General features: G+C 34.7%; 1 protein-coding gene across 3 annotated transcripts in view; it reads right to left on the bottom strand.

The window, feature by feature from the left end:
* Nucleotides 1–1,318: 1,318 nt before the first annotated feature.
* The window catches only part of LOC149534928 (phospholipase A I-like protein), a 176,313-nt gene continuing 163,156 nt past the window's right edge, over nucleotides 1,319–14,475 (bottom strand). For all 3 annotated transcript variants that reach the window (XM_089803698.1, XM_089803700.1, XM_089803699.1), the window contains exon 18: nucleotides 1,319–2,210. In XM_089803698.1, coding sequence (XP_089659824.1) covers nucleotides 1,767–2,210 — 444 coding nt within the window. In that variant the 3' untranslated portion in view covers nucleotides 1,319–1,766. The remainder of the gene's footprint in view (nucleotides 2,211–14,475) is intronic.

Below are 14,475 nucleotides of genomic sequence, written 5' to 3'. Positions count from 1 at the left end.
TATAGGAGTCTTACTAATTTTTAATATGCCTAGTGCAAGTGAAAAATAATAAGTTTTAACATGCCAAGTACAAGTGAAAAATACATCTAAACAAAGTGTTTTTTTTAAAATGAATATTTGATGTCTAAGCTCATTGCCTAGTTTTAAAAATGGGTTTTTAAAGCCTCCCAACACATGAAAATACCATAAAGGGCCTTTAAAATAATAGAGACAAACTTTTAATTTGCCATTGCAAAATGTTTCTCACATTAAAAACATACATTTGTTTACTAGGATGGGCTTTTTGAATCACATTACAAATTTAAAACATTTTCTTTCAGAATAAAATAGCATTTGCAAGCAAGCTTTAAAAGCCCATTTGAAAAGTATAAATTTATTAAAAGCCTATTTCTCGGAAGGATGAGTTTCTCATGCACCTTTACAAGCACTTCAATCTTAAATAGAATGCATGTAATGAGGCTTGAAAAGCTCACCAATGCACTAAAATGTCATCACAATTGACACATTTCCTTGCAAATATGTAATGGTGGAGTTTTGATTCCACAATGCAAGTAAAAGACATCCAAAATGATATACAATGATTGACAATAAAAAATTTATTTCATGACTATAAGAGGCTTTGGTGGACTTTTGATTTCACATCGTAGGCTTTTAAACAAAGAATAAAGACTTTCAATTGGGCTTAAAACATCGACAGGTTTCTTAATTTCTTATGATCTCTTAAAATATAGCTCTAATTTATGCCTAAAATAATTTGGAACAAGTGGATTTTGAAAAACAACAAATCTAAGACAAGGACAAAACCAAAACCAAAACCAAAAACAAACCTAACTTTCAAGGAAAAACAATAAAAAACTTGAAGGTTACCAAAAACAGAGTACCTACAGTCAAGGAAGAAAACCCCAATTTCGCAAGAAAACAAAGGAAGACTCAATAGAAACCTTCAAAAATAGCATAAGTACGATGAGAAATCTAGGTCAATTCAAGGTACAATCGATTGCCTTTGGAAAACATCTTAAGAATGCCAAACTTCAAAAAAAATTGCCTATAAATTCATGAGAAAATTGCATAGGATTGTCCAATTTTAGGAATACAAAATTGAGAACAAGAAATTCATAAAAGTGATAAAGATAAATGGTGTTAAATTGGTTTTTTACAAGGTCAACCATAAAAATTCAACGTCTCAAGTGATCACTTTATAAGTGGGGAATTGTTCTTTTCTAGTGATCTCAATTACCAACCAAAAACACTTTTTACTAAACCATCAATCTATTCCCTATTTATATTCTTATTCTTATCAAATGACAATAGATAAAAATTAATATAAACTTTACAAATTAAAAATTAATATAGATAAAAAATAATATGAACTTATTGGAACCTTGGCAAAAGATCATGCCAAACCCTTTTATATCTGTGCACAGCTTCACTTCCAAGTTTCTGATTCCCATTACAGTGCATTCAATCATCCAACCTGACACATATATCCTGTAAATATGGCTTAGCCAAGAATTAAAACGAATGTAATGCTGCTATGTTCGGGAATCTTTTACAATGGTGGAAAATAAATAAGAGAGCGTCTGCAGCATGTTTAATAAGGTTTCTCTGCATATGAAAGAATTATGTCCAATGAGCAATTACTGTCAAATAAGAAGATTGGATTCTGCAATCTTCACTGCAAGACCACTATCACCTGCATGCACTTTGCCTGACATGGAAAATACATGCATCTTGTTATGCCACATTTGATTATCCTGACATAATCATCAAATCTTTGGATGATGACATCTATAATGCTGCTTTGGATGCACATCTAATGCATTTTGAAGAGCAATATCAGCTCTAACACCCTCACGAAATAAATTATCATAAAGTGTACAAACAAAACTACAAAGATCCTTTTCCTCATGCTGTTTCTCAATTTTGTCTTCACATTCTTCAAAGTCACTGTCTTCCCAATCACTGCTAGGCCCGCTTGGTTCTCCTTCATCCTCGTCATCTTCTCCAATCACAAACCGTCCAGACTCAGGTTTGCTCCCATCTCTGGAGCCAGCTAGACTATCGTGACTTATATTCTGCTGTAATTCTGGAGGTTCCACAGAAGGTGCAATGATTGCTTTTGCTCCCGAATCTAAGAAAGCTTTCACTAAAGCTGCACTTGGACCATACTTCCCTGTGCATATTATGATCCGTTCTCGCCATGCACCACCCTGACAAAGCAAGAATTTTAGCACTGTTATGTTAATCTATCAAGATTCAAAATATAAGCATCCTCATGATTTATTTTCCAGCCCTATTACAACCTGGAAAAATAATTATACATGTGTATCTGATACAACCAAGTTAATAACACATCAAGAAGCTTATTTTGCAGTCTTTCAAAACTTCAGCATCTAATGTGGTGCAACCTACAGAAAACTTGTTTTTACCATGGTAGAAAATATTCTCTCAGGAAAGAATATGGTTTCACCCTTTACAAATGCACATTTTTATGGTGTGTGGATCAATATTAAGCCAATCTACCTAACCTTATTGGATCCTAATTTGCAAACTCTACATGAAGTTCTAAATAGTTACGAGTTTTACAAGGAAAAAAATCTGTAATATTTTGATTGTTTCTTCTTATTGTTTTGATCAGGTTTATTTCACATTTGTTCTTGTGTTTTATTTATTAAAAAAAATGGTTAGTGTGTTTTTTACCAAGCATTTCTTACAGTAAGAACCAAAGGAAAACCCTTGGGAATCCAAAGTATGTAAGCATGCACTTACATCTTACCATCTTATTAGTTTTGGTTTAGTCTGCATGTCAGGTATTGGGTATTTTCTTGTCCAAAAAAAACGATACTAGAAATGCATCTCCAATTGTGAAAATGCTACAAAAGTAAAATAGGAAGCACCACTTTGTCCATATGTCATTCAAATCTCCATATCACACTGGATATGTTTCCAACTAAGAATGCATGCAACATCTTCCTAAAACACCCCTAGCCAAAGAAACCTTGTCACTCTTATGAAATCCTAAATGCACACAACACCTTTTTGTGATAAAAAGAAAATAAATATACTGCACTAGAATACCAAAATTTCACTCTCTTGTAGAGAAAAAAAAGACATAAGCGAGGTCCAAAAGGAAACATTTGAACATAGCTGTTATAATTGCAGAAAACATAATAGAATTACAAAGAGAAACATTCAAAAAACTGAATTTTCAATATCAATGCTTGCATAGAATACCGATTTCCAAACGAGCATGTACTATGATGTTTATACCGATTACATTGTAGTAAGCAATACACTAAAAGACTATTAATATAAGGTGTAGGCAGCAGATTAAACTCTAAAAAGCTGCTGGTAATTTAGGTTTTTGCTGCTCATTAGACTATCCAGAGGCATTGAGGAAGAGATTGAGGTTGTTGCCAGCTGTGGTAACTCTAGTGAACATTAAAACTGTTTTAGCTAAGTGTCTCATCAAGCTTCATAATTCAATTGGGAGGGAAAGCATATGTATGATAAGGTTCAGAGTTGTGCCCTGCAAAGGCATATTCAATTGAAAAAGTGGCAAATAAAGTTTGGTACTTAGCCATTTGGACAAGGTTATGCCTCACTTCCAGGAGTCTTATTTTTTTCCTAAATGGGCAACTTTTCTGTAGCTCCTACCCTGTTGGGAAGATGATTGAGGTGGATCAAGTAAACCAGCCTTTTGAAGCTTGGACAGAATCTTGCAGGGCTTTAATGATTTCGTTTTTCAGTTGAATGTGAATCAGATTCAAGTAACTTAACTTCCATATTTTGTGCAACAGTTAGGAATTTGTGTTGATGGAATATATGGTTTCTAGGTTTATCAGAATTTATTTTTGAATCATTCAATAGGAGAGAGCTGGTTTGCCTTGTCTTTTGACGAGGATTGAGTAGATAGCTTAGAATAGCAAACAAGTGACCAGCTACAGGGTGTTCCAAAAATACACCACAAATAAGATTGGATAGTGTAGGGTGGTATTTGGGATATGAGGAGACCACAAAAAATAAGAGTGAATAGAGAAAAGCGTTGATTTTTTAGCTGACTTCAGAAATTCTACATGGATTACTATGAATGTGCAAATAGCTATTTATTTCTATTTTGTATCTTATTTTAGTGATTTAAGTGAAAGTCTTTTACCTAGCTAATTGAGCCTAACAAAGTGTAGACAATCACAAATGATTTAGACTTATCTTCCAAATCATCTTCTGTGTAAAATTTAGATTTTTTAGTTGAATAATATAAAGTGAGCTCCAAGATATCAGTTCAATAACTTAGCATAGTGTAATAATTCAGGACAGCAGTTGTTGACAGTTGTGGAGGTTACCTTGTAAGCTTTCAAGGGAGATTCAAGGTGTAAGTTGTTGCATACTTGTGTTTATTTTCCATTTGTCATTAATATGATGTTTTTCAAGGGAGATTCAAGGTGTAAGTTGTTGCGTAGTTGTGTTTATTTTCCATTTGTCATTAATATGATGTTTATTTAAACATTAGAAAATTAGTTACTGCAATTGGAATTGTGCAGGAGTTTTTCTCATTATGAAAATAATGCAGCCAAGATTTGTAAAACTAAAAGGTCAATTTGTGTGAAAAAATCATGCAGGTATTTAAATGAGTAAAACTGTGCTGGAACTCTGTTGTTGTTCATAACCTATTGTATAGGAAATCGCATTGGGCTCAAAGGAAATTGTGCCTTGTTTTTGCCAAAAAACTGTACATGTTTCTTATCCAACAATAACCTGTTTCTTTTAGAAGAACATGGTTGTAAATTGTAAAAAAAATGCACCGGGATCTATAAAAAGAAATCGTAGTTTTTTGCAGGTTTTTCTTAATGATTCATTGCTGGTTTTGTGCAAAATCATGGCCAAGCAGAAAAGAAATCCGTGATAGCTACCAGTTTCTGTGATTTTGAGGTTTTGTAGCTAGAAAGGAGAAATTTTAGGCTAGAAAAGAGGAAAAACCACGACCTATTCAACTAGGGTTTCCGAAAAGCAAACCAAGATTTTAAGTATGCAGATAGGGTGTGTGAGCTGCAAACTGACGACTAGAGAAAAGGTTAGGGTTTGCATGAGGGTTTCAGCAAGCAACTAGTTTCGTGCAACAACAATCCAAAAACAATTAACTGGCTAAGCTTTGAAAATTATAATTGGGTTTGTAGTAGTGGCTAGGGCAAAAATGTGAGCTATGGTTTATTGCTGCAATAAGATTTTGGAAATGCTAATTCTGAACTTTTGGGTATTTTTATTGCTTTTGGGTTTGAAGAGTTTGTTTTAAGAAAATATTTTAGTAGCATCACCTAGTCTTCATTTTGAGGATAGGTTGGATAGAACATGAAATTTCGTGACTTCAAAGGTCAAAATAACCTTCTTGTTGGAGGAATATAAACTCTAAGAAATCCTAAAGGATCACGTCTCTCCATCTTTATGGAGTTGTAGGATTTGGTAGTCAAGAATAAAAAAGGAAATTAAAACCAAGAGGATGGTCCTAGATGCGGTGAAGGATCATTTGATTCCTCAATTGTTAGACAAGAAAACAGCTAAGGAGGTGTTTGACCTTTGGTTGATCTTTTCTAAAGTGAAAACATTAACAAGAAAATGATTTTATGAAATTTGCTTGAATCCGTAGAGTTGTCTAGTATGAATATTATTAGTAATTACCTAATGAAGGTCATTCAACTTCATGATCAACTTACACCAATTGGGGAGAAGGTTGAAGAAGCAAAACTTGTGAAATAGACATTCAATGGTTTCACATCTTCATGCCATGCTTTTGTTTAGGGCATCTGTGCTAAAGAAAAGATTCCTTCTTTTCAGAGACTATGATGACTTTGTTCTGGATGAAATTTAAGAGAGTCAAAAGCCAACAAGGAAGGTGGTGATGAGAACTTAGCTCTCATTGTACAATAAAAGGGAAATAAAGGAAATGAAAATGACAAAGGAAAAAGAAAGGACTCATCTTCACAGTCAGGGACGGAATCAAGTAAAATCATGAGCAATAGTTGTTGTAAGTTCAATCATCATGCTTCAAAGAAGCCTCTATAGAAAATCAAAGTAGCAAGTTTTCTTCAAGTTTGAGAAAGATTTCTCAACGGTTTTATGTCTTTTTATCGGCACAATTTCAAAGGATGCTTGGTTTATGGACAATGATGCATCTAGACATATGCCATCAACTCGACAATGTTTTTAAAATATTGGTAGAACAAAACTCTAGACTTCAACTTGAGCATGGTAATCATTTCACTTATCTAATAGCAAACAAAAGTTGGCACAATTCCTTTTTTGTTTTAGTCCGGCAACTCTTTGGAGCTTAATGATGTTTTGCTTGTTCCTAATCTTCAAAAAAAATTGTTTTTGTTTCGATGATGAAGGATAATGGATAAGGGCTTTGAAGGTGAATTCAAGGATCAACAAGCTCTTATTAGGCCAAAGTAATCTAGCCTAGTTGTAACAAAAGTTATAGGGGTTAAAGAAGGCAACTACAAAGTGAACTAGTTGCAACTTTAGTTCATAATAGTGATAACTTGTGTGAATTATGGCACAAGCGGATGAGGCATCTATTGTTGGGTAGATACTTTGCAATCGACTGTTTGAAGGATCAATTTTCAAACACTGGTTCCAACCTATGTCACAAGGTTCGAGTTCGAGTTCAACAACAACAAAATTCTGACAAAGTTCAACTAAGATAAAAAGTTCCAAAAATTTTGACATTAAGTTTGTCTTATTATTTATTTTATTTCTAATTGGAGATATAAATAATAAATCTTTAAAAATGAACTGATAATACGTTAAATTTCAATATAAATACATAAATTTTAAAAATTATTTATATTTTAATATTCTAAAACTTAAGTAAAATAATTATAACATATAAATAATATATAAATAATAATACATATATAACATTTATGTATTGAAATAAATATATTATAATTTAAATATTAAAAAATTAAACTTTAATACATTTAAAAAAACATGAATCAAATACAAATCTAATATATAAAGATCAATTTTTCAATTTTAAGATGAGAAATTTATTATATTTTAAATTATAACTTAAATATTTAAAATATTAAATTTTAATAAGCAATAAAATAAAATAACAAATCTGGATGTTTTAAATGAAAATTCTTAAGTTTTTTTTAATGAAAAAGAAAACTTTATTATCAAGTCTAAATATTTAAATTTAAAATTAATCTCAATATTTAGTCTTAAAAGTGTAGCCTAGCATTATTGATCACAAAGCATAAAATTTATATGCTTATTCTCTATTATGTTTATCGAGTGATTTATTTTACTCTCGGGCACATTCATGCCATTCGTCATTGAGAAGATTATCCTAGTTTGCGTTAGATACATATTCTTACAGACTTAACTCTGGCTCAATTATTCAATGTGGGAGAGCGGTTTGCTGTATTTAAATCTAGTACTATCTCCAACACTCTACACTACCAAAGATCAACATTCATAGATGAAAAAAGCATTGTTAAAAACATGTACAACGCTTGACCCGGAAAAGCCTTAGAAAATGTGTTTTTTAAATATTTTTTATAAAAAAAGAATGTGCCCTTTTACCTATACGAATATGGCCCAAATTTTGGTGAATTCTTTAGTAGGGTTTTGAAGTTCGCCGAATTTTGAAATTCATGGCTGAAGTTTGGCAAATCTTGTGACTTAGATTCCAACCACAATTTCTGAGATACAATCTCTCCTAGTTGAAAGGGTAGGCTCCCCCCTATCTACTCTTATAGAAAACAACTAATACTAAACTAAAACCTAAGGTAACTAATAGGAAATTACATTCACCACACTCTCTTCTTTCAAAGTAGGTGTTCTTGCATTGTACTCTCCTATTTCAAAAGACACATTTCTATCTTCCAACAATTGCTTAAGTACAATTCAACAAAGTTAACAACAAGAAGCTTATGAAAACTTGAAGTTTGCAAAGTCTGCAAGGTACTTCCTTGCTTGAGCATTCTACACTAGCTTCAAACTTGATAAGCAGCTCAAAGTCTTCAAGACCAAATTTGAAACCAAACTATAACACTAAACTCGATAAGCAACTCAATGTCTGCAAGATTGAGTTCAAATCCCTCTTGAATGAAGTCACAAAACTCACAATCAATCTCCAAAAAATGTTGTCACATAACACCTTGAATCAACACAAAGTCTAAATGCAAGTTAATTCTTTTATTGAAAGCTATTTGATTTACATCTAAGCTCAAAGACTTGACTGCACATATAATCTAGAAGAATTTTGTTGCATTGCCAAAAGATGAAAATTACAATGAGCACCCTCCCATATCTAGGTGAGTGGCTAAGAGTAAAAAGTTGGAGAAGTTCAACTAAGACTTATTCCACAACTAATTGTAGTTGACTTATTCAAAACCTCATTTCTATTGTATTTCAACTTGCAATGTGATTACATGTAATTACAAGTTACAACTTTGTAGGTGATTTGATCACCTACAATTACATTTCTGACATTACATGTAATTTGTCAAAATGAAATTACAAGTGCATAACTGAAATTAATCTAGCTCTAGAGACAGCTCTATTTACATCATCCTTTGTTTGATCTTCATGCTGCTGCAATATATTGGCACTTAAAAGAATTCGGGCTCAATACAGGCATTTGTCTTGAGACAACTTGCATTCTAGATCATTCTTCATCACAATGGCCTTTATTCGTGATAAAGGGCCACACCACCCTTACTCACTCACAATCAAGAAAGCAACAATATGGAGACCAAAAAAAATGCTTCACAAGAAATTTTATTATACTTGAAGATCCTTACAACACCCACAAGATGATATCAAGCTTCTCCTTGAGCTTCTCCTTCCACAACTTCTACTTCTCAAGTTTCTACTCCTCAAGCTTCTACTCCTCAAGCTTCCCCCTTGAGCTTGATTTAGAAATGCTCATATGCCTTGTTTAAATAGGCACTTCCAACCCAAGACATTACAAACACAACCAATGTGGGATAAAAGGTAAGTACAACTATCTTTAAATAAATATTAAATTCCCACCCAAATACAACAAAGCACCCAACAAATACTAAATACATGATTTATCCAAAACCTTCTAGAATTTCCACCTACACACCTCGATTAATGGTATGACAACTATTTTCCTATTTATGCCACCCATGCATCTCGAAAATAGAAATTCTTCTTTTCCTTTATTCTTATTTTCTATTTTTAATTATTTCTCCTCTAATTTTCATCACTTTTCTCTCTCCTCAAGAAATTTTTTTTTTTTTTTTTTTTCAATTTTTTTTTTGCCAATAATTTTTCCATGCAAGATGCTCCTGCATCAGACTCCCCCGGTAGATACAAAAGTGTGTCCCACACTTTGACGCCAAAAGAAAGATCTACCACCATCTTCATCTTCACCAAAGGCTTCCACCTCAATAGGGACAACAAAACCACCATGCAAATCCTCCACATATGCATCACTCTATCAAACACCAAAATCTCAACCATCCAATCAGCATGCTCACTCCCAGGAACAAACTGAACATAATTCTTCATCAACAAACCCTCATTCACATCAGCAACAACAAACTTCATATCAGCACCAACATGTAGATCTCCATCAATACATGCCAAACTCTCAAAACAAACAACCTCATTGCTCACAACAAGATGCTCTGCAATACATAACTCACCTCCAACAACTGGATCATCCACGACCAAGTGTTCTACAACATACAAGTCACCACCAACATCAACCAGATCATCCATGACCAAATGCTCTGCAGTCTCCATGTTAGACTCAACCAACTGATCATGAAAACCAACCTCTGTCCCAACATCAACAACATTAGGAATATCTTCAGCAACAACCTCTAGTTGCTCTGCAGGTTCTGCATCAGACTCCACAAATTGATCAGCAAAACCATCCTCTTCCACCTTGACCTTCTTAGCTTTAGCATCCAATCGAGCAAACATCTTAGAAAAATTCCTCTCCACTATATCATGGATTTTAGCAATCATCTTAGGGTCCAATCCTCTTGGAGCCATCTCCCAAGATCTTCGTAAACCCTCTGCAACAAATCCTTCCCGCGCTCCTTGTGACAACCTTGAATTTTTTGCAAGTCAGATCGCAACCTGCCACCTTGCACGAACAATCAGGAACCACATCACAAGTCTAGGACAACGGATTTGTAATCCACCAGCTCTAATAAACTTCACCCAACCAAGGTCCTGGTACAAACTGCCTCACACTCCGGCGATCTGCTTGTACACTCAGGAACTCCTGCTCTGATACCACTGATAAAGGGCCACACCACCCTTACTCACAATCAAGAAAGCAACAATATGGAGACCAAAAAAAATGTTTCACAAGAAATTTTATTATACTTGAAGATCCTTACAACACCCACAAGATGATATCAAGCTTCTCCTTCCACAACTTCTACTTCTCAAGTTTCTACTCCTCGAGCTTCTACTCCTCAAGCTTCCCCCTTGAGCTTGATTTAGAAATGCTCGTATGCCTTGTTTAAATAGGCACTTCCAACCCAAGACATTACAAACACAACCAATGTGGGATAAAAGGTAAATACAACTATCTTTAAATAAATATTAAATTCCCACCCAAATACAACTAAGCACCCAACAAATACTAAATACATGATTTATCCAAAACCTTCTAGAATTTCCACCTACACACCTCGATTAATGGTATGACAACTATTTTCCTATTTATGCCACCCATGCATCTCGAAAATAGAAATTCTTCTTTTCCTTTATTCTTATTTTCTATTTTCAATTATTTCTCCTCTAATTTTCATCACTTTTCTCTCTCCTCCAGAAAATTTTTATTTTTTATTTTTTCAATTTGTTTTTGCCAATAATTTTTCCATGCAAGATGCTCCTGCATCAATTCAAGAATCATCCTTTTGAGATTTTGTGAATACCTCAGTCTTGAAAGCATCATGTTGTCCTTTATAAAACATTCTCATCACTTATTCACCACCTTGTATGGAATTGCCATGTTCTTGCTTTGTGTCATTCTCTAGTCTTGGAGTGTGCTTGCAAAATAAGGTGTCTACCTTGAATTGTTGATTTGGTAGGCCCTGTGTGCAAATAGGACTGAAAAGGACAAGTTGAACAAGAGGCAAAAGTGAAGTTACAAGTGAATTTAGGGTTTCAAGGACTGCATTACAAGTTGGGAAAAACATGGGCATTACTTGCAAATGGGAAAAATATTATTGTACTTCGTACATATATGAGAAATGGGTCAACTTGCACTTGTAATCGAGTATCAAAAACCTGACATCAACTGATTCTTAGTGCATTTTGGGCTATATTCAGGTTTTGGAAGGTTTATTGCAAGTGGAAGGAGGAACGTGATATCGTACTAATGCAAACTAAACTTGACAAGCAATTTTGGTCCTAGAAAGCATATTACAATCTAGGGAAAATCATGCTTTTAATTTTATGTTGTAATAGAAACTTGCAATAAAGTCCTTTAAAACCAGAAATTACTAAACAACAATTTTCGTCATAGGAACTCTAAGTGCAAGACAATTGCAAGTTTTATGAAATGGTTACTTGTAAATTGAAAACTTGCATCTAAAACCCACAAATATACCTAGGAATCGATATTGTGCACAAAGGGGAATTTGAAAGTGTGGATTCAGGTATTTTATGGTTCTAGAACTTTTAATGGGAAGTTTCTAACCCAAAATCACAAATATAACCATTGTTTGAAAGTTGCAGCCATATGTCTCTAGCTTTCCATTCCTTGAAGCACTTTTGGGAAGCCCTATAATGAAATCCACTGAGATGCTATCCCACTTCGAGTCAAAGATTTGAAACAGCTGAAGTGATTCCGCAAGTACTGTGTGCTTGGATTTGTCTTGTTGGAGAGTGGAGCATTCTCGTATGTACTGTAGTACATCATTCTTAAGGCCCTTCCAAGAGAAACTTTCTCAAATTTGTTTGTAGGTCTTGAGGTAAATTGGGTATCTAGCCAAAGGTGAGCCAAGCATTTCTTTTAGAATTCTTTCCTTCATCTTGGACTCGAGTACCATAGATTCTTCCATTGTAGTATGGTGTTGTGTCAACTGACTTGTATCTATCATCCTGCACTTGACCATCCATCAGCTAACACGTGAATGCATTCTTGGAGTATTCAATCAACAAATGTACCTTCCAATCAATCAAAAATTGAGATAGAGAACATATGGCAAGTCTTCTTGACGACACATCGGCTACCACATTATTCTTGCCCTTCACATACTCAATGTCAAAATCAAATGCTTGGATTTCATCCACCCACTTCTATTGTCATTCGTTCAAATCCTTCAACTCCAAGAAATAGCTCAAGCTGTTGTGGTCTATCTATACAAAATATTTTGCTCTAACAAGGTACTGACCAAACTTCGTCAGTATGTACATAATGGTGAGCGTCCCCTTATTGTAAATGGAGTATCGTTGCTTCACTCCCTTGAGCTTCCAACTCTCAAATGCAATGGGTTACAATCCTGCATTAACACTACCTCAATGCCCTCTCCCTATCCATCACACTCCACGATAAGCAAGTCTAGTAGCACCAAAACCAGACAGGAACTCGTGACTTTCTTCAACTTATTGAAGGTGTGATACGCGTGCTCATCCCAATGGAAAGACCCTTCTTTTTCATATATGTTAGTGTTGCACTGAGGTGGCTAGTCCATAATAGCTTGAATCTCCTCCTGATGTACCTAAACTCCTTAGGCATTGTTGATGTGTCCCAAGTACAATATCTGTCATTCCAAACTCACATTTTGACCTCTTGGTAAACAATGATTGTGATTCCATGATTCCCACTACTTCGTCCAAATGCCTCACATGTTCCTCCCATGTCTTCTAGTAGATGAGCATGTCACCAATGAACATCGATGAGAACTTGTGCAGTTTCCTATTGAAGATGTGAATCATGCAGGACTAGAAGGAACCTATAGCACGGGTTGACCCAAATGACATGACCACGAATACATAGTGTCTGGAACAGTAACAAAAAGCTGTCTTCTCCGCATCTTACTCCCTCGTGCAATTCTAATGGTAGCCGGTATGGATGTCTATTTTGGAAAAATAAACCACATCGTGTGATTTGTACAACAACCCACCAAACCTAGGGATAGGGTGCCTATTTTTTCTATTTTTTTGTTCAACACATGGTAGTCCACACACATCTAGAGGGACTCATCCTTCTTCTTTACTAGTACTACCGATGATGTGAAGGGTTTAGAGTTAGGCTTGATCCATTCTTTGCCAAGGAATTCTTAGATTCTCTTCTCTATCTCATCTTTGAACTTCTTAAAATAGCGATAGGGTGTGGTGATGACAGGCTTGGCTCCTTTCTCCAACAAACTGATGTGCTCAAAGCCACGATGTAGAGGTATGCTAGGTGAGATGTCAAAGAAGACCATGCCATGTATATACAACATCACTTGAAACTTCTCATCTTGATAGTAAGTTTGTTGACCTTGAATAGGTTATGTTGTGACTAGAAGTGTGTCACCCAAATTGCATCATCATGTTTAAAGATTGCCTTCATCAGTCGTGTTGATATTTCTTTCGGGTTACCAATCAACATCCCTTTCAGCACTACCGTTTTTACATCCACTTCGAAGGAGAACTTCATCCTCTCAAAACTTTGTGCATACTTGTCAAGAGGCTCCATCCATTGGATCCCAGGGTAATGCTCAGTTGTAGAACTATACAGGTAATTTGTTGGGTGGATATTTTGCAACTGGCAGTTTTGGGTAAAATCCAATCACAAATTAGGTAGACCAGCCACAACGTATGAGACAGAGTCCCTCCTACCTTAAAGGGAAGACTCCCCTTTCTAACTATTCCTCGGATCAACTCAAGGTAAGAAAGAAGTTGAGAAATTTGAAAGGGTATTACCAATATTCTTTCCTCTTAGCTTCTAGGAAAGAATCCACTTACTCACGGAGTGAGTAATGGACAAGATGAAACCTTGAACTACACTTCTATCAAGAGTTGTAAAGGGTGATACCGATAAACTAACACTAACTCAAAGGCTAGTTGAAAGCGTACCAATTTGGCTCTAACTTCGGTTTTAATCTATACTATAAGAATAATCTTTACTATTGGGGCACAAAGACTTCCAAAAGTAAAGGATTCTAACTAGTTTATGAATCAAGAAAGAGATATAAGCTACAATCAAAGCTTCTAGTCTATATATCTCTACAACCACTCCCAATCAACGCTTCGGCTCTGATTGCTTCCTAATTATTTTTATATTCAATTATCAAGAATGCTAAAAACACATGAATCAAATATAAATGCAAATCATAGTCAAAGCTTCCAACTTGCAGAAATAACAATTGCACTCAACCAAAGTTTACTTTCAATTGATTCTTTGTATTCACTTTTCTTTTAAAATGGCGCCACACAATCAAAGTTATGCTTGCACAATTTCTCCAGAGCTCTCTTGCATACAAA

Source organism: Cupressus sempervirens, chromosome 10 (genome assembly GCF_028749045.1).
Source record: "Cupressus sempervirens isolate cs-2001-9-10 chromosome 10, ASM2874904v1, whole genome shotgun sequence".
Lineage (NCBI taxonomy): Eukaryota > Viridiplantae > Streptophyta > Pinopsida > Cupressales > Cupressaceae > Cupressus > Cupressus sempervirens.
Note: the sequence above shows the minus strand (reverse complement) of the source record. Positions and strands in the feature narration are given on the sequence as shown.